General features: G+C 37.6%; 9 protein-coding genes and 1 long non-coding RNA gene across 11 annotated transcripts; 4 read left to right on the plus strand and 6 right to left on the minus strand.

Annotated features, from left to right (window-relative positions):
- Nucleotides 1-41: 41 nt before the first annotated feature.
- On the minus strand, nucleotides 42-1,499 carry Aos1 (activator of SUMO 1). Its single transcript, XM_065308809.1, has 5 exons — nucleotides 1,298-1,499; nucleotides 1,035-1,206; nucleotides 718-974; nucleotides 484-656; nucleotides 42-427 (listed from the first exon to the last, which is right to left on the minus strand). Exons 1-5 carry the CDS (start codon nucleotides 1,378-1,380, stop codon nucleotides 114-116), a joined length of 999 nt encoding a protein of 332 aa, XP_065164881.1. The 5' UTR covers nucleotides 1,381-1,499; the 3' UTR covers nucleotides 42-113.
- A 170-nt stretch (nucleotides 1,500-1,669) lies between these two features.
- On the plus strand, nucleotides 1,670-2,156 carry LOC135795538 (DNA-directed RNA polymerases I, II, and III subunit RPABC2-like). The gene is made up of 2 exons (XM_065307245.1): nucleotides 1,670-2,063; nucleotides 2,116-2,156. The coding sequence occupies exons 1-2, from the start codon at nucleotides 1,670-1,672 to the stop codon at nucleotides 2,154-2,156; spliced, it is 435 nt and encodes a 144-aa protein (XP_065163317.1).
- A 71-nt stretch (nucleotides 2,157-2,227) lies between these two features.
- LOC135796683 (DNA-directed RNA polymerases I, II, and III subunit RPABC2-like) lies at nucleotides 2,228-2,824 on the plus strand. Its single transcript, XM_065308810.1, has one exon. It carries the CDS (start codon nucleotides 2,380-2,382, stop codon nucleotides 2,776-2,778), a length of 399 nt encoding a protein of 132 aa, XP_065164882.1. The 5' UTR covers nucleotides 2,228-2,379; the 3' UTR covers nucleotides 2,779-2,824.
- Nucleotides 2,825-2,892: 68 nt separating this feature from the next.
- LOC135796678 (carnitine O-acetyltransferase-like) lies at nucleotides 2,893-5,733 on the plus strand. Of its 2 annotated transcripts, none has more exons than XM_065308800.1 (10): nucleotides 2,893-3,043; nucleotides 3,110-3,179; nucleotides 3,289-3,358; nucleotides 3,409-3,872; nucleotides 3,931-4,084; nucleotides 4,145-4,498; nucleotides 4,562-4,788; nucleotides 4,845-4,967; nucleotides 5,025-5,223; nucleotides 5,289-5,733. In XM_065308800.1, the coding sequence occupies exons 2-10, from the start codon at nucleotides 3,136-3,138 to the stop codon at nucleotides 5,640-5,642; spliced, it is 1,989 nt and encodes a 662-aa protein (XP_065164872.1). In that variant the 5' UTR covers nucleotides 2,893-3,043; nucleotides 3,110-3,135; the 3' UTR covers nucleotides 5,643-5,733. The 2 variants fall into 2 exon arrangements, with proteins under 2 accessions (XP_065164872.1, XP_065164873.1); XM_065308801.1 differs by having other exon boundaries at nucleotides 2,924-3,043; nucleotides 3,110-3,227.
- Arpc5 (Actin-related protein 2/3 complex, subunit 5) lies at nucleotides 5,646-6,520 on the minus strand. Its single transcript, XM_065308812.1, has 3 exons — nucleotides 6,237-6,520; nucleotides 6,082-6,154; nucleotides 5,646-6,025 (listed from the first exon to the last, which is right to left on the minus strand). The coding sequence occupies exons 1-3, from the start codon at nucleotides 6,374-6,376 to the stop codon at nucleotides 5,786-5,788; spliced, it is 453 nt and encodes a 150-aa protein (XP_065164884.1). The 5' UTR covers nucleotides 6,377-6,520; the 3' UTR covers nucleotides 5,646-5,785.
- Nucleotides 6,521-6,641: 121 nt separating this feature from the next.
- Nucleotides 6,642-8,643, minus strand: LOC135796681 (isovaleryl-CoA dehydrogenase, mitochondrial). Its single transcript, XM_065308808.1, has 7 exons — nucleotides 8,399-8,643; nucleotides 8,031-8,342; nucleotides 7,683-7,844; nucleotides 7,521-7,626; nucleotides 7,222-7,460; nucleotides 6,996-7,164; nucleotides 6,642-6,938 (listed from the first exon to the last, which is right to left on the minus strand). The coding sequence occupies exons 1-7, from the start codon at nucleotides 8,522-8,524 to the stop codon at nucleotides 6,802-6,804; spliced, it is 1,251 nt and encodes a 416-aa protein (XP_065164880.1). The 5' UTR covers nucleotides 8,525-8,643; the 3' UTR covers nucleotides 6,642-6,801.
- Nucleotides 8,644-9,101: 458 nt separating this feature from the next.
- On the minus strand, nucleotides 9,102-12,263 carry LOC135796677 (DNA-directed RNA polymerase III subunit RPC2-like). The gene is made up of 6 exons (XM_065308799.1): nucleotides 12,174-12,263; nucleotides 11,794-12,108; nucleotides 11,472-11,723; nucleotides 11,203-11,403; nucleotides 9,517-11,117; nucleotides 9,102-9,453 (listed from the first exon to the last, which is right to left on the minus strand). Exons 1-6 carry the CDS (start codon nucleotides 12,195-12,197, stop codon nucleotides 9,120-9,122), a joined length of 2,727 nt encoding a protein of 908 aa, XP_065164871.1. The 5' UTR covers nucleotides 12,198-12,263; the 3' UTR covers nucleotides 9,102-9,119.
- Nucleotides 12,264-12,835: 572 nt separating this feature from the next.
- On the minus strand, nucleotides 12,836-16,898 carry LOC135796686 (DNA-directed RNA polymerase III subunit RPC2-like). Its single transcript, XM_065308813.1, is given in 9 exon segments — nucleotides 12,836-13,222; nucleotides 13,286-14,871; nucleotides 14,873-14,887; nucleotides 14,977-15,177; nucleotides 15,238-15,489; nucleotides 15,560-15,874; nucleotides 15,940-16,228; nucleotides 16,291-16,622; nucleotides 16,676-16,898. Coding segments are annotated over 9 exon segments (3,420 nt in total). The 5' UTR covers nucleotides 16,772-16,898; the 3' UTR covers nucleotides 12,836-12,888.
- Nucleotides 16,899-17,699: 801 nt separating this feature from the next.
- LOC135796691 (uncharacterized) lies at nucleotides 17,700-24,375 on the minus strand. Its single transcript, XR_010549375.1, has 2 exons — nucleotides 24,322-24,375; nucleotides 17,700-18,032 (listed from the first exon to the last, which is right to left on the minus strand). It is a non-coding gene; the product is annotated as an uncharacterized lncRNA (long non-coding RNA).
- app (Palmitoyltransferase app) lies at nucleotides 17,849-24,320 on the plus strand. Its single transcript, XM_065308817.1, has 8 exons — nucleotides 17,849-18,003; nucleotides 18,079-18,239; nucleotides 18,311-18,495; nucleotides 20,992-21,103; nucleotides 21,222-21,501; nucleotides 21,566-21,677; nucleotides 21,747-21,810; nucleotides 23,280-24,320. The coding sequence occupies exons 1-8, from the start codon at nucleotides 17,849-17,851 to the stop codon at nucleotides 23,678-23,680; spliced, it is 1,470 nt and encodes a 489-aa protein (XP_065164889.1). The 3' UTR covers nucleotides 23,681-24,320.
- Nucleotides 24,376-24,433: the final 58 nt, after the last annotated feature.

Below are 24,433 nucleotides of genomic sequence, written 5' to 3' on the forward strand. Positions count from 1 at the left end.
TATATACAAACAACATACAATCTTATTTTGCGAAACATAAATTTATGGAAAAGTATTCGTTTATTTTCAGATATATGAAATTATTAAATTATAGGAATAAATAATGTACTGAATTACAAATTCATTGCTTCAATGCGCTCTTCGCGTCCAGCATAAGTAAAAGGATCCAAAAGAAAAACATTGTGAATGGGAACCTCTTTACCAGAAACAGCTTTGATAATTTCCTGCGCAATAACTCCACCGATAATGGAACAAATGGGAACTACTTCGCCAAAGAGTAAATTCAACACTTTGTCGTCCATCTTATCTGGATTCACCGAATAATAATGGAAAATCTTCTCTTTTATTTCTTTCAACTGTTGAATGTCATCATCTTTGGTGGAAATGTTTGGATCGCGATTGAATTTTTCACGAAACATGAGCATAACTGCAATTTACATACAAAATTACTATTAACAAATGGTAGAAATATAAAATTTTTACCCTGCATCAAATAAAAGTAGACATTTCGTCGTTTAGGCTTCAATGGAGTTTCGGGAAGAGTTAGAACATCGCCCAAATCCGGATAGGAAAGAGTAGCACTAACTTTTTTAGTTTCTGAAGTTGTGCTACCTCCATGTGTTCGTTTTTTACCAGATGTGAGTTGAATTCGGTCCCTAAAGATTGTAAAAACAATCAAAATACAAGTTTTGGTATAAATTTTCAATGAAAACTTACTCATAATACTGATGTTGTTGAAAATCAGCAAGAGTATACCCAAACATCCCAAAATTATCACCACAAATGAACTTTACATTATATTCTCTGCAAGCAGTTGAGATTTTAAGAATCTGTGACCTTTTGAGCCTAGTACCAGCCACAATAGTGAATTGTGCAAAATACTTAGCATCTTTGGAATCAATAGAAGCAGTTTCTGTGGAAATTTTCACCAGAGGATTTAAAGCTTGTGCTTTCAAAACCACTGATTCAGCAATCTATAAATATCAAAATTAATATTTTAATATTACTTTATAATAATTATTTTTATGATTAACCTTTTGATCAATTGAAGAATTTGATAATAAAAAGTTCTTCAATACTTCCTCTTCAGTTACAACTCCATCATCAAGAAGAGTAAGTGAGTTGATGCCAGAGAGCAAAATGTTCTTTGCTATTTCAGAGCCCAATCCTCGCACGTTAATCAGGAGAACATTCGCTGCTCTTAATCTAAAATAATTTCGTGTTTTAGTTCAAATCAAATTGTGAGAAACCATGATAAATTTTGAGGTTATTTTTACAACTAAAACATATTTCTTACTTTTCTTGAGATTCGATGCCCCATAATCGAATTTGTCTGTCGTACAACTCGGCCTCGTCCACAGATAATTTAGTGTCAGTCATTGTACAATGATTGAGCTTTAATTAAGTTTTAAGAGATTAATTCGAGGAGAAAATACCGGCGAACTGCTTTTGCTGGTGAAGGTTGCCGCCATTCAAATATACTGCGTGTTCGCTACTCTCTAACAAGAGGGTAAAATTTTAATCTTAAAAATACATAATAAAATCACGATGGCGGTTCCAAAACAAAAACAAAATTACGAATTTGTTTTTAAAACAAACAGAGGCTTGGTCATAACAATGATCAACCGCTTATTTCATTCAAGTGTTGCTTGTTTTAAATAAACTTCCGATGGCGGACAACGATTACGAACGTGAAGAAGCTGATTACGATGAAGAGGAGGCCGAAGAAGAGGACTTTGAGGAAACTGCTGAGCCCAATAATGAACAAGATTATATTGATATTATAACACCCGGGAAGGCTGGAGGAGGAGCACCGAAGAACAAACGTATTACAACAAAATATATAACAAAATATGAAATTGCGCGAGTTTTGGGAACGAGAGCTCTGCAACTCTCAATGTCTGCGCCGGTTATGATTGATATCGGAGAAGAAACTGATCCTCTTGCGATCGCCACCATGGAGTTACAAGAAAAGAAAATTCCGCTCATTATTCGCAGATATTTACCAGATCGTTCGTATGAGGATTGGCCAATAAATGAATTAAGTATTCTTAAAATCCAAGGTATCCACATATAAACTTACAAATATTTAAAGTAATTATCATTTTGTTCCAGCCCAAACGAAGAACGGCGTTGAAAAATACTGCTGTTTTTAGTAATTATTTCATTTTAAAATATAATCATTCTGTATATATGTAATGTTGACGCATGCGCAATAAACGTTATAAAGCAAGAGCAGTATTGTGAGCAGCATGTTTCATGCAACCCGCAATACACGCGCCAAAAACACGTTTTCTTTCGTTTTCATCAACAATAATAGTTAAATAGTTATAATTTATAACAAATTACCATCTCGAAACCACTCTTCTTGTTACTACCATGGCTGACGAAGAATATGATGGAGATGGAGATATCGGAGACGACTTTGAGGATGACGTTGAGGATGAAAACATTGAAGAATTAGAACAACCTGAAGAAGAGGGTGATAATATAGATATTCTACAACCTGGACAAGCTGGCGGCGGGGTGCCGAAAAACAAACGGATAACAACGAAATACATGACGAAATATGAACGCGCTCGGGTGCTGGGCACGCGTGCATTACAGATAGCAATGTGTGCACCAGTAATGGTAGAACTTGATGGTGAAACAGATCCACTACAAATTGCTATGAAGGAGTTAAAAGCCCGGAAAATTCCCATTATTATTCGACGATATCTACCAGATAACTCATATGAAGATTGGGGCATTGATGAACTTATTATTATAGACCATTAATTATACATACTATTTTTTTAAGAAATAAAAGAAATTTAGCTATAAATAGTCTATTATTTTGTGTCAATTGTGGTTATACTACTACCTACTTATTAGTATTTAGTATTTTTGCAGTGTATATAAGTATTAATACCGTTATCTTCACTTATATTTGAAAAATTATTTATTATTATCAATACTAGGTTATAGGCAACGTCGCACATAAAAAATGAAAGTATAATTAATGAACAAGTTTACCTTTGGACTGGGAGGGCAAGCTAGGCAAGTGAGTGACTTTCACCTAGGCTTAGTTTCTTGTTCCAGTCTGTTAATGTGCACACTATCATTTTAGTAAGCCTGTTGCATCTCTAAGTTGTCATGCCACCAAGTCAACTGTCTGCTTCGACAGCCACATCAGTCAGGTAAAACATAACTTCCTGCCCATCAATCTACATTTCGTTAAATTCAAAGTAAATCAAACTCTTTGTTGCCATAACTTGTGTGTTGTAATTCATGGTTTTGTGAGTGTAGACACCAAGAGGTTGCTGATATTCAAGCTAACATGTATTCCAACATATTGAAATTGATTGCACAGAACAAGGTAAGAAAAGTTCAATTGTTTAAACTTTTTCTACTTTTGTTATGCCTTAGGTCTCACCGCGAGTTGTTCTAACAACGAATAATGTCCTCGCAAAACGTACTCCCGTTTTCCCCGTTTATTCAAAAGAATACTCATCAAATCAACTCAAAGATTTGGCGAAACAGCCGGTCCCAAAGTTGGCAGATACATTGGAAAGGTTCCTTGACACATGTAAACCACTACTGACACCGCAGGAGCTGAAGGAGACCGCTAAACACGCGCAGAACTTTGCTATCCAGGATGGACAGGCATGTAAAATGCAGTGTTTACTTCTGGAGAGAGCGAAGAAATGCGAAAATTGGCTTGCTGATTGGTGGCTCCAGGCTGCTTACCTAGACTATAGAAACTCGGTGATTGGATGGTCCAGTCCCGGTACGCCATTCGCTTATCAAAAGTTTAAATGTGATGAGGAATGGATAAAATATTCCGCGAATGTTGTTCTCGGTGCTTTGGCATTCAAGAAAAAGATTGACAAGTATGAATCTACAATTAGGTCCTTTTGATAATAATTTAAAATTAACTTTTTAATTTAGTGGTGAAATCAAGCAAGAAATGATGGGTAAAATGCCTTTAGACATGCAGCAATATCATAAAGTATTGGGAACATGCCGAATTCCCGGCGAGAAGAGCGATTGTCTTCAATACAACACCGATAGCAAACATATTGTTGTCGTGTGCAATAATCATGTAAGTTATTTCACATAAAATCGTCACAACACAAACTATTTAACATTCTCCCTTGGTTAGTTCTACAAAATTGATGTCTACGACGATTGTAAATGCCCAATCAGTCAAAAACAATTGATTGAACAACTCACATCCATCGTTAAGTATTCCACGGAACCTGCACCAGGAGTTGGTATTTTGTCAGGCACACATAGAGATACCTGGGGTAAAAATTACAAAGCTTTGTTTGCTGCTGCACAGTGCAACGAGGCGTGCATTCGTTACATTCAGAGATCGCTGTTTTTACTCTGCCTGGATACTCCGATAAAAGAGTTGGGGGATGAGAACAAACTCACTATTAGTGGTATGCAAACAATCCATGGTGGTGGCAGCAAGTATAATTCTTGCAATAGATGGTTTGATAAATGCATTCAGGTAATTATAACTCTAATATTAAATAAATTTTATCAATTAAGTGACATTTTCTTATTTTTATAGTTTGTTGTAAGTTCCGATGGTCATAATGGAATTACTTATGAACATTCACCAGCTGAAGGTGGTCCTGTCACCACCATGGGTGATTTTATCCAAGATTATATCGCAAATTCTGAAGGCGACAAAACAAAAGACGCAGCCTTAAAAGATCCGGTACCGCGTACACTCGTCTTCAAATTAAATGAGCAACTTTGCAAGAGCATCGACAAAGCAAAGGAGGAAGTCGATAAGTAATTAAATTAACTAACAAATAAACTTTGCCTATTTTAAAATGTTAAATTGATAGATTCATCGCAGATTTCGACGTCAAAGTGTATAAATTCGATGAATATGGAAAAGAATTCATCAAGGCGCAGAAACTCAGTCCAGACAGTTACATTCAGGTGGCTTTCCAGTTGGCATATTATAGGTACAATAAAATACTATAAAGTTAGCTTTTAAACTAGGTTATGTTTGTGTTATGTAGGTTGCATAACGAACCTGCACCAACCTATGAATCAGCAGCTATGCGCCATTTTATTCACGGCAGAACAGAAACTATTCGTTCCTGCACATGCGCAGCTGTTGCCTTCGCGGAAGCTATGTGTGATGAAGCTTCCGACGATGCGACCAGAGTTCAGAAATTGAAACTCGCTGTCAACGCACACAAAGATTACGTGAAAGCCGTAAGTTAATATTAATACCAGTTAAAAAACATAAAATATCCCCTAAACTACTTGTATCTCAACAGGTTTTGGCCGGTAATGGCGTCGATCGACACTTGCTGGGATTGAAACTGCAAGCACTCGAAAAGAACATCAAACCGCATGAGTTTTTCAAAAGTGTTGGATATGTCCGCTCGTCTAGTTTCAAGTTGTCTACCAGTCAAGTACCGACAAAACACGAAGGTTTCATGGGTTACGGCCCATCCGATCCGGATGGTTACGGCATTTGCTATAATCCACGCCCGGATGATATAATTATGTCAGTCGCTTCTTTTAAATGCTCTAAAATTGCCTCCACTGAAGATATGGTCAAAAGTCTGAAAGACGCGTTCGTCGACATGCAAGACTTGCTTTGCAAGACCAACAAATCAAAATTGTAACGCTGCTGAGCAAGTCGTTTATACTTTTATCATGACTAAATTTTATGCAACACAATTGTAACAAAGAATGCAATAAAATTGTTATATAAAACCAAGTTAAAATTACATTTGTGTACTGTATAATTTAATGGGTTAAGAGAGAGCTAAACTCTTTTACTGTCTGCCAACACCCTGACAATACACCCCACCCCACTTACATTGTAGACTTTCTCATGCCACAGCAGCAAGTGACCACTGCTTCCTTCTGAGGGCTGCTCAAATCCTTTGTAGATGTACTTCATCAGCACATCAATCAGTTCAATGTTCAATGATTTGATTGCTTCATCAATTTGTGATGCCTTGATTGCAATGAGCACTTTCATTGTGATATTTAAGGCTTGTTCCTGAGAATCATTTGTTTTGTTATAATAAATTAACTTTATAAATGACTAAAACTTACTCTAACATGGTCCTTTTTGGATCCTAGTGGTGCATTCATTAATACTGACTTTAAGGCATCAATTTGTTGACCTGTGTTGAAAATGTTAAGGAAATATCACCTTATCCAAGTGTTTGTGACTTAAATATTTTATTGTTAGTGTTGTAAAAGGATATTTATTGAGAAGATTTAGTATTTCATTCTCATCAGGGCCTGTGGGTCCACCCAAATCAGTTTCATCCTCTTTGAAATTGTCCTCGCAGTATTGGTCGACGTCAATTTTACGAAACGCCGAACTGGAGGTGTTCTTTGCCATATTTTCACAGTTATCTTATAATATTTACAGTATCAGACTATCAACTACGCCCAAAACCGAAAGTTTTGTTATGTTTTTCAATGACTAATTTGCCAAACTTGACTAACCCACTCGGCAATCTGAGGTTAAGTAATGTATGTTGCATACCATATCTTAAAATTTACAAGTTAGCAGTAGTGGTAATAAGCAGCGACATCTAAAGGCTGCCGCTAGTTTTGTTTAACTTGTTTACTTTAACACTTAGACAAATTATTACAAGTAAATATTCTGAAATTACAATGGCTTTGTTGTATTTATTACATTTTGTACATGTTAAATTTGATTTAACACTTAAAAGAAGTAAGTTTCAATTGATTTTTTGTAATTGTAAAAATAAATGGCATACAAACCAGTCACACCAGTTTTTGTTGTTTTATTTAATTATTTTAGCTCATATATTCCTTGTTGAGAGCTTTACCAATCAGCATTCTACGTACTTCCGACGTGCCAGCACCGATTTCGTACAATTTAGCGTCACGCATTAATCGCCCAGTAGCATAATCATTAATATAACCATTTCCGCCTTTTAAAACCGAACAAATTCAATCATATGGCCATTAAGTTATCATATTTTCTTTACCTAGGATCTGAATAGCATCTAAAGCAACCTGAGTAGCTTTCTCAGCTGCATATAATATCACACCGGCGCAGTCTTTGCTATTAACTTTGCCTTTATCTGCAGCTCTCGCAACACCGTAGACATAACTCCTGCATGCTCCTAGAGTAGTGTACATGTCGGCCATTTTGCCCTACATACATTACCAAATTTAGAAATAAATAAAAAAGTAATAAAAATAACAATAAACCTGTAATAGTTGGAATGTACCGATTGGCATGCCGAATTGTTTACGCTCATGCGCATAGTTGAAGGCAACATCACACGCCGCTTGCATAATACCAAGCGAGCCAGCAGAAAGGACCAACCGTTCCAAGTCCAAACCAGACATTAACACGTAGACACCTTTATTATAATTCCCTAGCATATTTGCAGCAGGAACTTTGCAATTGTCAAAAACAAGTTCGCATGTATTTGAACCACGCATTCCTAGAAAATTATAAAATTAATAACTCTCAAATGAAAACAAAATGATGGACACTATTTTACCAAGTTTATCTAGTTTTTGAGCGGTGGAAAAGCCTTCGAAACCTTTCTCGATAATAAATGCGGTGATGCCGTGTTGGTGTTTATCCATCTCCGTTTTCGCATAAACCTACAATAATTATTGTCGTAAGAATAAATTTATAAAGAAAAGTATGATAAACATACAACTAAAACATCAGCATCCGGTCCATTGGTAATCCAGAACTTATTACCATTGAAAATATAGTAATCTCCTTTTTTCTCTGCACGTAAACGCATTGAAACAACATCCGATCCTGATCCTGGTTCGGACATTGCAAGTGCACCCATGTGTTCACCCGTACATAGCTTAAACCATAAATTATATTAATAAACTTAAACTTTAGAATTAGTTATTAGTAATTTACAATGCTATAAACGTATTTTTACTGTTTTTCTATCGCAAATTGGTAATTTTGCAAGTAAAAAATGTTTTATAATGATAATTAAAATGATTTTATTAGGAATAATTAAATTGATAATATATATTTATACCTTTGGTAGATATTTCATTTTCTGTTCCTCACTGCCATTACGATTTATTTGATTGACGCATAGATTAGAATGCGCGCCGTAACTAAGCGCAATTGCCGAGCAAGCCCTTGACAACTCCTCCATGATAATACAATGATCGAGATACTGTCCATCGGAACCACCGTACTTTGAATTAATCGTAATACCCAACGTTCCTAAACTTCCCAACTTCTTCCAGAACTCGCGCAAACCGGAAAAGTTATTTAGCCTGTCGATTTCTTGCGCATGCGGAGCCAATTCTTTTTGAGCGAAATTGAAAACCGATTCTCGTAACTAAAGCAATATTAGTTTAATAAAAATTGAGTTGCAATTAATTAAGTAGTTGTAACCTGTTTTTGTTCATCAGTTAGACCAAAAATATCATCGTCAATGGGATAATGTGATAAAGATTTCACCGCAGTCAGCTGCGGTTGGAAAACATTTCGGAAGATCTTGCTTGTCACACGGAGCGCCATCGTTTCGTTGTTATCGACCACAAGTTATGAAACAAACTGAAAGTTGTCGTACGACTACGAGCGCATGGTATAACTTAAATAAAGTTGAAGTATTCATGTGTATTCATGACCGCGCTGAACTGCGTTATGTTTGGTGTGATATATAAATTGTGTGGCCTTGATGCAAAGTGTTGATGTTACGCATGCGGTATCTATTTAAGTAACCACATGTTGGCAACCCAACATACATTAAAACATCAAAGTATATAAACACCCGCCAACCACGGTCGCTGTTAGGTGACTGATGAATTGAAGACCTGAAGAGGCAGAGGAGAGGAACTGAGCGCGTAGTGTACTGTGCGCTGCCTTTTCATATCAGCGGGCTACCCGCAAAAAGTGGTGGGGAAGGTCGGCGAGTCGTGGTTGGCGCGTCAGGCATCTTCTCTTCCCACTTGGGTCGCTCATAGGGGATATCCACCCTCACTTCTACCACTTTCTACCACTTCGCTACATCGTACATTCCTTCCAATCACTCTCAAAGAAAAGCACAGATAAGTCATAAATGTGGGAAATGATTTTCATTTATAAAAACATAACATTCTATACCTAATCAAGTCTATTGACAATAATGATTCAACGTCAACCGGGCCGTGATATTCATCGCTTGCAACTCAGTCAACAAAAGTTTACAAGCGTACGGCATTGTTATAGTAGACACTTGACCAGAACTCTTGCAACTGTTACACCAGCCGCAGTATCCCAATCGTCCGCATTGATTACAAACGTCCACTTCGCACTGGTCACTGGACACCATCAATCTCTCCACCAACATCATGCTAGCACCATAGCCAATCAAACAATCACGTTCCATCTCACCCAAACGCAGGCCACCATCACGACTTCTACCTTCAGTTGGCTGGCGGGTTAGCACCGCTCTTGGTCCACGTGCCCTAAATATTACAACAAAATATTAACAAAAACCAAATAAAAACAAATAAAACAATAAAACTAACCTGGCATGCATTTTATCTTGTACCATATGCTTCAACTTTTGATAATATACAGGTCCTGAATAAATATATGCTTCTAAAGGTTCCCCTGTAATCCCCGAAGTGAAAAAATCCTTCCCTTGGTAATTAAACCCATGTTTAACTAATTCTTCACTCACATCAGCTACTTTCGATCCTCCAAACGCCGTTCCATAATGAAATTTACCTTCAACCAAGCCAGCTTTACCAGAGAGCAACTCAATCAACTTCCCAACCGTCATCCGGGACGGATATCCATGCGGGTTCATAATAATATCAGGACATATACCATAATCATTAAATGGCATGTCTTCCTGCTCCACCACTAACCCAACAACACCTTTCTGTCCATGACGAGAACTAAACTTATCCCCAATCTCAGGTCTTCGTGTTTGTCTTAACAAAATTTTAATCAAACCAGAATCCTCCTCATTTGTGGAAACCATAACTTTCTCTACATAACTCGACTCTGGATTTTTATACGAAATAGGAACTTCTCTATAAGTAGCATTACTCGCCGCCGTTCCAGGAGTAGGTACAGAAGGAACAGTCGGCACAGACTTATTAATCAACACCTGTCGATTCTCGACAAGTTCCCCGGGAGCAACAATCCCGTCGGAATCAAGCACATTATGCTTCCAAATTGGTTTGTTATTCGTGGTATCGATAAGTGGGCCTTGAATTCTATCAAAAGTTTGATTCGCATAGCGTTTCATAATGCATTTTGTGTTTTTATAGACTAAACAACGCCCAAAACCACGATCCAATGAAGCTTTGTTCACAATCAACGCGTCTTCAATATCATAACCGCTGTAACTCATCACAGCAATCGTAGCGTTTTGTCCAGCTGGGAGTTTATCAAAATTAGTCAGTTCAATGGTTTTAGTTTTCACCATTGGTGCTTGCGGATATACTAAATTATAAAGTAAAGTATCCATGCGATTCTTTTGATTGTAACCAATGGTTCCCATCGCTTGCTTACCCATAGCACATTGATAAGTATTCCTAGGTGATTGATTGTGATGAGGGTAGGGGACAAGTCCTGCGCATACACCTAAGAGTGTAAACGTCGCGATTTCAAGGTGGGTGGTTTGTGGGTCTATATCCGCTTCGTAGCAGGCGATAAAACTGTCATTTTCTTCATTTACATCAAGAAATTCAATGAGGCCGTCATGTAAGAAATCTTCAAAGTTTCGAATGCCTTGTTCTAATTCTTTGATGTGATTTTGTTTTACTAATGGCTGTCCTTTTACGACTATAATGTAAGGTCTGCAAAGCCGGCCACCATCACTACTTATATAAACGCATCGATGTAGGTGATTGGGATAGATTGAAACATAGCCGGATATCAATCCATTGCGTCGCATTAGTCTGAACATATCGATAAGATGGCGGTAGTTTTTGATTACACCGATGATGTTACCGTTGAGAAACACGAGGTATACTTTCGGATTGTTTATGAATTCGCCTCCGACTGTGTTTATATCGAGTACGCCGGTGTTGTTCGCTAGGCGAATAAGTGGGTATTCATCGCCTTCGGTTGTTATGTGAGTCATTAATGCTAAATTTTTAACAAGACCGCAAGCCTATTAAAAATATTCTAATTTTAGAGAAAATCGTCATTTTTTTGTGCTTTGCGCATGTGTATTGCGATTAACTTTAATTACTTACTTCACCTTCAGGAGTATCACTTGGACAAAGCATCCCCCATTGACTTGGCTGTAAAGATCGAGGACCTGACACTTTCCTAGTTTTCTCAAACTGAGAATTGACGCGGGTCATCATTCCCAATGCAGAGATGTAACTTAAACGGGAGAGAACTTGCGTTACGCCTTGTCGTTCCATTCTGAAACGTTTGATGGTCCAATTTCCCTGTATTAAATAAAAATAACTTACAAATTTAAATTTCTAACTTTTCTTTTTGACTGATAAAAACTTACAGTTGAAATTGCAAAAACCAAACAATTGGTAATAAGTTCCGATCGCATGTATTTGATAACATCAAATTGCGTCGCGCGTATCTTCGGAATCGTCTTCTCCGCAATCGCCTTCAGATCAAAGTTGAATCGTTTGAAAACGTCCTCAAACATCAACGCAAGCAACCATCCTGCGAGTTCCAAACGTTTATTACCGTAGTAATCTTTGTCATCGAGAAGAGTTCTGTCTGTTTGTGCTTCTATAACTCGTTTTAACTTAAAAGAAACATAAAAACAAATTTAGTATTTTTACAGTAATTTCTATAAAATAAAACATTATTATTACCATTAATGCAAGATAAATAGCTTTGCATTTGAAATTAAACTCAGAAACAGGCACATGTGCCAAAACAGTCGTTGCTAGTAATTCTCTAGCTTCATCAACTGGTGTTTTTACTTTACTTGCTGAAGTTACATATCGTTTGACGACAATCTTCGATGCTAGATATTTCAATGCGGCCTCCTGTGAGTAGACTCGATGAACATGGCATTCTTCAAGTGTCGGTGTGATTTTTCGCACGTCAGGAACACCGATAATTTGACAGATTTCTTGATCACTTGTTATGCCCATTGCTTTGAAGACAATTGAAATAGGAATAGGCTACAATTAACCCAAATAAAATATTAAACTTAATTTACTTTTCTAATGAATCAGTTTATACTTACATCAGTAAATGTATTATGCCCCATATAATATTTATTCCCCTTGCCAAACACAAGTGTTCTTGTCTTCTTCTCATGAGTTGAACTTGTAACTTGGCATCTTGCTTGTCACACGGAGCGCCATCGTTTCGTTGTTATCGACCACAAGTTATGAAACAAACTGAAAGTTGTCGTACGACTACGAGCGCATGGTATAACTTAAATAAAGTTGAAGTATTCATGTGTATTCATGACCGCGCTGAACTGCGTTATGTTTGGTGTGATATATAAATTGTGTGGCCTTGATGCAAAGTGTTGATGTTACGCATGCGGTATCTATTTAAGTAACCACATGTTGGCAACCCAACATACATTAAAACATCAAAGTATATAAACACCCGCCAACCACGGTCGCTGTTAGGTGACTGATGAATTGAAGACCTGAAGAGGCAGAGGAGAGGAACTGAGCGCGTAGTGTACTGTGCGCTGCCTTTTCATATCAGCGGGCTACCCGCAAAAGTGGTGGGGAAGGTCGGCGAGTCGTGGTTGGCGCGTCAGGCATCTTCTCTTCCCACTTGGGTCGCTCATAGGGGATATCCACCCTCACTTCTACCACTTTCTACCACTTCGCTACATCGTACATTCCTTCCAATCACTCTCAAAGAAAAGCACAGATAAGTCATAAATGTGGGAAATGATTTTCATTTATAAAAACATAACATGATATACCTAATCAAGTCTATTGACAATAATGATTCAAAGTCAACCGGGCTGTGATATTCATTGCCTGCAACTCAGTCAACAAAAGTTTACAAGCGTACGGCATTGTAATAGTAGACACTTGACCAGAACTCTTGCAACTGTTACACCAGCCGCAGTATCCCAATCGCCCGCATTGATTACAAACGTCCACTTCGCACTGGTCACTGGATACCATCAATCTCTCCACCAACATCATGCTAGCACCATAGCCAATCAAACAATCCCGCTCCATCTCACCCAAACGCAGGCCACCATCACGACTTCTACCTTCAGTTGGCTGGCGGGTTAGCACCGCTCTTGGTCCTCGTGCCCTAAATTCCACAACAAAATATTAACAAAAACTATATAAAAACAAATAAAACAATAGAACTAACCTGGCATGCATTTTATCTTGTACCATATGCTTCAACTTCTGATAGTATACAGGTCCTGAATAAATATATGCTTCTAAAGGTTCTCCTGTAATCCCCGAAGTGAAAAAATCCTTCCCTTGGTAATTAAACCCGTGTTTAACTAATTCTTCACTCACATCAGCCACTTTCGACCCTCCAAACGCAGTCCCATAATGAAATTTACCCTCAACCAAACCAGCTTTACCAGAGAGCAACTCAATCAACTTCCCAACTGTCATCCGAGACGGATAACCATGCGGGTTCATAATAATATCAGGACATATACCATAATCATTAAACGGCATGTCTTCCTGCTCCACCACTAACCCTACCACACCTTTCTGTCCATGACGAGAACTGAACTTATCTCCAATCTCAGGTCTTCGCGTCTGCCTCAACAGAATTTTAATCAAACCAGAATCCTCTTCATTTGTGGAAACCATAACTTTCTCCACATAACTCGACTCTGGATTTTTGTAAGAAATAGGAACTTCTCTATAAGTAGCATTACTCGCCGCCGTTCCAGGAGTAGGTACCGAAGGTACAGTCGGCACAGATTTATTAATCAATACCTGTCGATTCTCGACAAGTTCACCCGGTGCAACAATCCCGTCGGAATCAAGCACTTTATGTTTCCAAATTGGTTTGTTATTCGTGGTATCAATGAGTGGACCTTGAATTCTATCAAAAGTTTGATTCGCATAGCGTTTCATGATACACTTAGTGTTTTTGTAGACTAAGCAACGTCCAAAACCACGATCCAAAGAAGCTTTGTTCACAATCAACGCGTCTTCAATATCATAACCGCTGTAACTCATCACAGCAATAGTAGCGTTTTGTCCAGCTGGGAGTTTATCAAAATTAGTCAGTTCAATGGTTTTAGTTTTCACCATTGGTGCTTGCGGATATACTAAATTATAAAGTAAAGTATCCATGCGATTCTTTTGATTGTAACCAATGGTTCCCATCGCTTGCTTACCCATAGCACATTGATAAGTATTCCTAGGTGATTGATTGTGATGCGGGTAGGGGACAAGTCCAGCGCATACACCTAGGAGTGTAAACGTCGCGATTTCAAGGTGGGTGGTTTGTGGGTCTATATCCGACTCGTAGCAGGCGATAAAACTGTCGTTTTCTTCATTTACATCAAGAAATTCAATGAGGCCGTCGTGTAGGAAATCTTCAAAGTTTCGAATGCCTTGTTCTAATTCTTTGATGTGACTTTGTTTCACCAACGGTTGACCTTTTACGACTATAATGTAAGGTCTGCAAAGTCTGCCGCCATCGCTACTTATATAAACGCAGCGATGTAGATGATTAGGATAGATTGAAACATAGCCGGATATTAATCCATTGCGTCGCATTAGTCTGAACATATCGATAAGATGGCGGTAGTTTTTGATTACACCGATGATGTTACCATTGAGAAATACGAGGTATACTTTTGGGTTGTTTATGAATTCGCCTCCGACTGTATTTATATCGAGAACGCCGGTGTTGTTCGCTAGGCGGATAAGTGGATATTCATCGCCTTCAGTTGTTATATGAGTCATTAATGCTAAATTTTTTGACAAGACCGCAAGCCTATTAAAAATATTGTAATTTAAGAGAAAATAGTCATTTTTTTTAGTGTTGAACGCATGCGTATTACGATTGACTTTAATTATACTTACTTCACCTTCAGGTGTATCACTTGGGCAAAGCATCCCCCATTGACTGGGCTGTAAAGATCGTGGACCTGACACTTTCCTAGTTTTCTCAAACTGAGAATTGACGCGAGTCATCATCCCCAAAGCAGAGATGTAACTTAAACGTGAGAGAACTTGCGTTACGCCTTGTCGTTCCATTCTGAAACGTTTGATGGTCCAATTTCCCTGTATTAAATCAAAATAATTGAATTATAATGATTATCTTTTGATTAATCAAAAACTTACAGTTGAAATAGCAAAAACCAAACAATTGGTAATAAGTTCTGATCGCATGTATTTGATAACATCAAATTGCGTCGCGCGAATCTTCGGAATCGTCTTCTCCGCAATCGCCTTCAGATCAAAGTTGAATCGTTTGAAGACATCTTCAAACATCAGCGCAAGCAGCCATCCTGCAAGTTCCAAACGTTTATTACCGTAGTAATCTTTGTCATCAAGCAGAGTCCTATCTGTTTGTGCTTCTATTACTCGCTTTAGCTTAAAATAAAAATAAAAACAAATTTAGTATTTTTAAAGTAATTTTTGAAAAATAAAATAAATATTTTACCATTAATGCAAGATAAATAGCCTTGCATTTGAAATTAAACTCCGAAACAGGCACGTGTGCCAAAACAGTCGTTGCTAGTAATTCTCTAGCTTCATCCACTGGTGTTTTTACTTTACTTGCTGAAGTTACATATCGTTTGACGACAATCTTCGATGCTAAATATTTCAACGCGGCTTCTTGTGAGTAGACTCGATGAACGTGGCATTCTTCAAGTGTCGGTGTGATTTTTCGCACGTCAGGGACACCGATGATTTGGCAGATTTCTTGATCGCTTGTTATGCCCATTGCTTTGAAAACAATTGAAATTGGAATAGGCTACAATCAACCCAAATAAAATATTAAACTTAATTTACTTTTATATTGTGTAAGTTTATACTTACATCTGTAAAAGTATTATGTCCCATATAATATTTATTCCCCTTGCCAAACACAAGTGTTCTTGTCTTCTTCTCATGAGTTGAACTTGTAACTTGGCACTGAATGCCATACTTTCCCTCCTCAACAATAATCCTATTCTTTGAGAGCTGTTCTTGAATCAAAATAACTTTTTCCTGTCCTTTGACAACAAAATATCCTCCTGGATCCAATGGACATTCATTCATCTTAGCTAATTCATACTCAGATTTGTTGTCAAGAACACAGTTTGAAGATCTCAGCATTATAGGCATTCTTAAACAAACAAACATTAATGTTAATAGAATAATTATATAAATATTTAATTCTATACTAACCTGCCTATTAGTAATCCACTTCTAGAAACTCTCTGATTTCCCCTAGTGTATTCAATATCAACTGTAATAGGAGCTGAATAAGTCATATCTCTCAGTCTGCACTCATGTGGAGTTGTTGGTTTTGTAATGTTGAAACCCTCATCAACATCAGGTGTCCCAACATAAACATTGGTGTACTTGATGTAAAATAATGGATCTGCATCACATGTAACTTTATCATTTGCTTCCACTATTTTCTTGATTTCTACATTGATGAAGTAGTTAAATGAGTCTATGTGTTGTTTGACTAAACCTTTTACTTTGAGGAAAGCTGGTACTAGTTTCCATTTTTCCTGTGTATTAATTAATATTAAATTGAATTAAATAAAATGTTAAATATTTATACCTCAATTTCTTTGATTGGTTTGTTATAGTCTTGTGAATCGCCGAAAAGAGCACCAATTACGTTTGTATCCGATGTTGCACCCGAGTATTCACCCATTTTTATTTCCTTATGTATAAATTTTGGGGTGTAAATAGTTTTATAAAGTAAATAAAACTTTTCACACCATTCGCATTCTTCGCATGTTTATAACATGTTTATAATTTAAGGTTAGAATGGAACTGAAGAAGTGTTTTATTAAAATAAAATAAGTAATACATAACATTAAAATCTTATAGCAATTAATAAAACATTAGTATCATATTAAATAAAAATTTAACTAAAAATTGCCGAAATCACATCTATAAAAGTAACAAATTTTAAACCAATAGTTACTTTCAAGTTGGCAGCACTGGAAATTACTATATTCAAGATTGGTACATACTGAACTAAGTTTAAATCTGTTTTAAGAGAACTAAAAACACATGGGATATGTCAAATTTACACAAATCTCATCACATGTTTCCAAATAACATAATAATTCTATATAATTTATATTAACAAATTTAAATCAACGTTTAATGTTTGTAATATTTAGGAGGATTGACATCACCAAAGTTTTATCCCCTCCTTGGAAATCTCATTCATTCATTTACACATGAGCGATGAACACAAACGTCACTCGCGTCAGTCCAGTTTGTGATTATCAACAACGTCGGATGTAGGCGTGTGAGTAGCCGCGAAGTAGTGCATTCGGTGTAAGCGACTCATATGTCGTAACATGATTAACTTGTCGTGATCGAACTGCCCGCAATAATCCTCGTAATTATTGCCTTTGCAGTATCGTGGCGTGCTCAAACAAGTGCGCGCAATCATTTCGCCAGCCCGACGCCAATCGCTCCGCGCAAGAAAAATGAGAAAATGTACATCACACGACGCGTGACGATAATGTGCACCAGGGCCCACTGCAACAATTTTGTTTATGACTGGACATAATCCCCTCGCCGTAGGAAACTAACTCATCATCACACCAATTTACACCACCATATTTCTACAACCAACTCTACCAGTTTATTCATTTCTGCATCACACCTCCACCCAATATTGTTTACTTTTACAACTCGAAATTTGCGTGAGTCACACGAGCAGCAAACGCATCACACAGGTTGTAACCGTGTAACACGCGTTAGGGTGAAAATGACCAAGAGGCAAATCACAAGAAAATGGGAAATGTTCGCTGGACGGAACAGATTCTTCTGCGATGGCCGGTTGATGATCGCGCCCAACTCTAGCATCTTCGTTCTCACCGTTTTGCTAATTACAATCACCAGCACATTGTTTTTTATTTACGAGTAAGAGTATTACCCATACACCTAAAATACTAAAATAGAAATCATGTGCTAAAGTGATTAATTATCGTGTTTTAGTTGTGCGTATTTAGCGGTGAATGTCACTATTGCGATACCAATCATCGGCGCCTTGCTTTTCCTCTTTACCATGCTGTCGCTATTACGCACATCACTCACCGACCCCGGAATTATCCCGAGAGCGACACCCGATGAGGCCGCTTACGTAGAGAAACAAATCGGTATATATTAATTCACCTACACTAGTTTTGCGCTTTGTAAAACGGCTAAAACACATCATCGACGCTTTCAGAAGTAACAAATTCGGCGAATTCGCCGACGTATAGGCCTCCACCACGCACGAAAGAAGTGATCGTCAAGGGGCAGACGGTGAAGTTGAAGTACTGCTTCACGTGCAAGATTTTCCGACCGCCACGTGCCTCACACTGCAGTTTGTGTGATAATTGCGTTGATCGTTTCGATCATCACTGTCCTTGGGTAAGCAGACGTTTATTTTCATTTATTTACATTTTCACCTAAATCAATTATACCTAAAGTGTTCTCGTTGCTAAACTACGCACTGTAGAAATTATAATTTCTAATTTATGTTAATTTGTGAATTATAAGCGGTGTTTTCGTTTTTATTCCCATGATTTGAACGTTTTTTGATGATGAAACGCACAGGTTTCGTCGTGCTCGTTAATAAAACGCTTTGTTTTATTGTACCTCAATGTAACATTGCGATATCACTCGAAATTGTAAATTATATAAAAGTACAGCAACATATGCGCTGGTTTCATTAATCTTTGTCCGAGTTTTTAAATATAACTCCGTATAAGGACGAAATTTGTACAATTTGGTTTTTTATATTAATTTCCTCTTTATAGCGTTACAATTCCTCTGGGTAACGACGAAAAATATTTTTATTTCTAGAAATTATAATCTAGAATATTTTTCAAAGACATGACATTAATAGAAACATTTGAAATATTGTTGTAATTATGATCCCAACATCCCTACAAATTGCAATGCAAATTTCTATAACTTAAGCACGATTTTTCAGCTAATTTGTTGGGGTGCACGTTGCGTTACAACAAAATCATTTAAACATAACACAAGTGAATACAACTGAGCGACGCGGAATTCATATTTAGACTTCAGGAAATATTTACCGGCATTTTTACTAGAGTAATTGAGTTTATAATCAGCTTACAAATGATTAGACAGATGCCGGTCGCCGTAAAATCCCAATATTTGGTTATTTTTTGTTCCTGGATGTAACGTCACCTCGTTATAATGTGATAAAATCTACACTGTGGATTTAACTGCTTCTTCATTTATTTATTTGACAAGATAAATGTTTAGTTAATGCGTTGGGTTAATATACATCTGAAGACTTTGATTGATATTTACTTAACATGTTGATGGATGTTTACCGTCTACTGCTAAACACGTAAACGAATAATGATGTTTTAATTGTTTGTATTTCACAGTTTGACGTACATTTCACGTTCAAAATTACTTAGTTTGATTATTTTCTGGGAGCAGCTCGTTGTGCGATATTGATATCGCGCGGATGTGTTTCGCCGATTGTGGCGTGTTGATAAAAATAGCTGTCGAATGTTATCAATAAAACGTGAGCTGTGATTTTCTTCTCATGTCGAAATTACATTCAGAGCAGATGTGTGCATGTGTTGATTGGGAAATTGAAAAATTTCTGGGAACTTGAGCAAATATTCAAAGAAAAATCATCTTCACGTATATTTGGATGATTAAACATCCTAGGAAATTATTAATTAATCACGCGTGTGTAGAATATGTGTGAAAATAAATAAATTTGATTAAAAATTAGGAAAATCTCACGAAATATGAAATTATGTTAATAAAAATCGATTTTTTTGTCAATAAGCAATAAGCAGAATACCAAAAACCACAAAATAAATATAATTTCGACTTCCCAAGACAATTTATAGTTTAATTGTAAATTAAACTTGCATTTTCAAGCAAATTAACCAATTTGTAACACAATTGCATTACTACATGACGAAATAATTACATTTCTCGAGGATAAATGATGTTAAAAGCTTCATATTGTAAAAAAACCTCACCAATAACATGTTATTGACAGTTCAACGTTAAAAATCATGTCTACTAACTCAGAATTATATTCCATGTGATATTTTAATTATTACCAATGTAAAACGCGTCTTTTTTGTGTTTGTTTGCGATGACTGGCCAGATTGATGAAAGCAACGGTGGCGTAATGCTATAATTAGTATCTGCACTTCAAACTACATTCTCGAGAATAAGGTTACTCAAAATATATTAAATAGAGCTGATCGGAAATAAATAAATAGGACAAGGTCGAGAAAATGTTTTTATGAAATCATATTTACGCTTGAATTCAGTAAAAAAAATAAATTACGCGGTTTATTATTCGATTTAACAAATGAAGAAGTGGAATTCGAAAAAATATCGTCTGTGTTATGATTCAAGGATTGTTATATTTAGACGTATGCGTAAAAAATATCAAACTGTTTGTGCATTCATTGGTGTGTGCAACGTTTTTGCGGTTTATTGCCATTGCCAATACTTGCCAAATATCTACAAATGATTTGAAATTATTTATTTAGTTAATTGTCATTATAACATGATAATAATTCTGTTTTACTTCTTAATCCGCAAGCACGAAAAAAGTTGTTTTTTAGGTGAAAGTTGAAACCGTTTTAGCGGTTCTTTATTTTTTTGTCATCACGTGTGTGGTTTATGTCACGATTATTTAAAAACTTTCCATTTTACACGCCTATTCGCGTAAATCTGCCGGCAGCTTAACTTTTCCCCGGCGGTCACACGCATTGAAATGATTGAAACTATGCGCGCCGCAGCACAATAATGAACTTGACACGTTAATTATGTTATTTGGCGTTGGCGTTAATTATGACGGATCGTGTTTTCGGCCCCGCTAATTGGTATTGTTTTGTCTCTCTGTTGCAGGTTGGTAATTGCGTCGGCCGAAGGAATTACCGCTTCTTCTACATGTTTATAGTCTCTTTAGCGTTTCTCGCCGTATTTATATTTGCTTGCGCAATAACTCATTTAATTCTAAGTAAGTACACAAAAAAAACTAAAAATATTATTCTGTTATCAATATTTCAACGGTAAAAAATGTTATCTATGATTTTTTGTGTTGAAAATCGTTAATTTTCGTTGTTTTTTGATTATAGTTAGTAAGGACGAGAGTGGTCAATTCCTGGAAGCCGTTAAAAAGTCACCGGCCAGTCTGATAGTAGCACTGATATGCTTCTTCAGTATCTGGAGTATTCTCGGCCTCGCCGGCTTCCACACATACCTCACAACCAGCAATCAAACCACAAACGAAGACATCAAGGGTTCATTCGCGTCGAAACGCGGCCAGGAGCCGTTCAATCCGTACTCGCAGGGCAATGTGTGTTTAAATTGCCTGCAAATCCTCTGCGGACCATTGGGTCCCTCTCTAATCGACAGGTATTTATAGATTCTAAAGCCACGCATGATATGTGATGTGATTTGAATAAAATGCAATTTCCAGGCGTGGAATTGTCACCGACGAGTACAAAGCCGAACTGTCCAAGCACCCTATCACCGAGCAAGTGCATTTACCCCAGAAAATGTACGGCCTGCCCATTGCGCCCGTTAGTATTGTGAGTATTTGTAAAGATAAACACAAGCGCGTGTGGTGTGACATGTTTTCTGTCTAATGTGTGCTTCAGAATAACGCGCCGCCGATAACAGCCGACATGCCGGGCGTGTACCGCCAGACGACGGAAAACACAGGTGCGTACTACAGTCATTATCCAACGCATCATAACACGCCCATAAAGAAGCCGGCGCCCAAGTCGCATCAAATCGTGCCGGTGCCGATGGTGCCCATGGCGCCGCCGCCGCCACAACCGCGCGCATACGCTGCTTATCCACCGGAACTCATGTATCCACGACAGCCGGTGCATAGTTCTTCGCTGCCGCAGTTGAAGCAGCAGCCGCCTGCGGCTCGCGATCGCTCCATGGATCAGATTTACAATCATCATAATCACTTTGATCGATATTACGACTGCGATCCGGGCGAACGCGCGTACACGCCGCCGGATAAACGCTACAGTGCGTCGTTTGGTATGCGACCGCCGCCTTCGCGCGGTGATTATTACGCTCCCCCGGTCGGGCGTCGGCCCCCGATGCGGCCGCACAGCGGGTTTGTTTATCAGAATGTGCACGCCGACGACGCCGTCTGCACGAATAGCGATTGTCCGAACAATCGCTTGCGCAACGAGCGCGGCGTTTACAACATCGCGAATGTTAATCATTTTCCCAAGCCCGAGTTTAGTCGGCTTTATATTCAAGACAATCTTGGATAACACACGGATGGCGACGTTATGTAAACAGATAAACACTACTCTTCCAAATGAAAACCACCCACAAAAACCAAACAAATTCAATATTATTACCTCGTATTGCTATACTATACAAGATACAAGATACAAAATACTAAAAATATAAATCTATATATTTAAAAGCAAAGATACTAAACAAATACGATTATAATTACTATTTCGGGACTTTCTAGTGTCTCAACTAGAAGTGCAGAGAGTTAAAAACAAAAATATAATCAAAGATTCTCAAATATTTAAAACAATAACGCGGTAAACTCGTGAAACGCGCGGTTTTCTAACTATTTTTTATCACTATCACTCTGATTCTATTGATCTCACTTCTCTCAACTCGTCTGCGACACATTACTCATGAAATTTCAGACTGAATTCGTGGAGGAAATGAATTTAATTAGCTCGACGTTTAAAATGATTAACACATTACATTCTGCTCATGATTCGTCGTCTTGTTAGACCTTATAAACAGATTTTGTTTTCTTTTTTGTTTGAATTGCATTGTACTCTCGCTGTGATGGAAGCGTTTTTGCGAAACAAAAATATTACTCGCGTTACGGTGTCGAAGCGGTAAGTGGCAAGTGGATATTGTGCACGTACAGAACACGGCTGCTCTCTTACTATTAATAATTCTGCTAATGAACGGCTTTTTATTCAAACTTTTATGTGTCTAGTCGTCTAGAGCTAGGTCTAGGACCTATAGGTGAATGCGTTTTGTTTTCATTTTAATAATTAATTTTGTTTCGCACAAAAAAAACGACGAATAGACGTGTGCACTCTACGCTTTTTTGATTCTTGCAATAATAGTCGATTTTAGTTTGTGTGGATGTTAATTTTATGATATTGATTGAAATATGCTAATTTCAGAGTCGAACGCTGGCAGTGTCACACAACTGGTGAACAACGAACAACCGCTGGCGATTGTCGCGATGTCAGAGGCCGCATCCAATCTAAAACCCACGCAGTACACCTCGCAGCCATGTCTGAATTCGGCGCCGGTGTACAGTAATGTCGCGAGTGAATTGACCAAGTCGCAGTCGCTGTCGCAGAACCTCGACGCGCACATTGACGTCGAGGATTTATATCTCGACCCGGTGGAGATGTCCGACGCGCTGGTGCATAACAACGCGCTCAACGCGACGGATAAACGCAAGCTGGAGAACAACGACCTCACGCCTAAAGATAAGGAGAACCTCCTGATGAGCGCCAACCGCATGCAGATGCTGCGCGAGACGACGATGATCGAGAGCGCGCTCGATCTGGATTGATCCGAACGGACCTCTTTTAGCGTTTTTATTTTGTATATGTTATATTAGTAGAGTTTTATTTAACTGCGCCCGAAGCAGACGGACACTTACGCATCATAGGAGTATTTATTTTTGTACGAAACTGGCAATATTTTTTTACATTTACGAATAATATTGGTTTCGTCGGCCGTTTCATGTGACTAGTTTTAAGCATCACACACACACACACAAATATCGTTCAATCATTTGTATAGATTTGTATTTAATACTTGTGAGTTTCTGAGATATGTTCGACTTTTGTAATGAGAATTTCTAAGACTTTTCCAACGCGAACGAATCAAAAGTTAACTAAGAGATGCCGGTTCAGAGGTGAATATCGTTCAATGCTTTACAATGTGATCTAACTTTAACTATACTTAAGTTAATGCGTATTCATTGATTGATGATAGACTTTTATATGTTTTTATTTCTAATGCGTCTTATTTTTGTATTAATACGAGAAATCGAAATATTCTATTATTGTTAAGAAGCGTCGAGTTAAATATTGAACTGAGGGATGAGGCATCACGAGGGTACGAGAAGTTATTGTTAATACGAAGATACAATTGAAATACGATGGCGAATGTTATCGTGGTTATAAATATATGTAAGTATGCGTTTACCTTGTGTATTATTTGCACCTTTTTCGCCTGGTATCACTTGTTGTTGTTGAAAAGAACTACGGAACACCTGAAATAAAACTATGTTAGCAATGTGCAGGAATGCAGACGCCAT

The sequence above is a fragment of the Atheta coriaria genome, unplaced genomic scaffold, assembly GCF_025399875.1.
Source record: "Atheta coriaria isolate IRGN ID8LTWV9N9 unplaced genomic scaffold, Caltech_Dcor_3.1 hic_scaffold_7_pilon, whole genome shotgun sequence".
In the NCBI taxonomy this organism is placed as follows: Eukaryota; Metazoa; Arthropoda; class Insecta; order Coleoptera; family Staphylinidae; genus Dalotia; species Dalotia coriaria.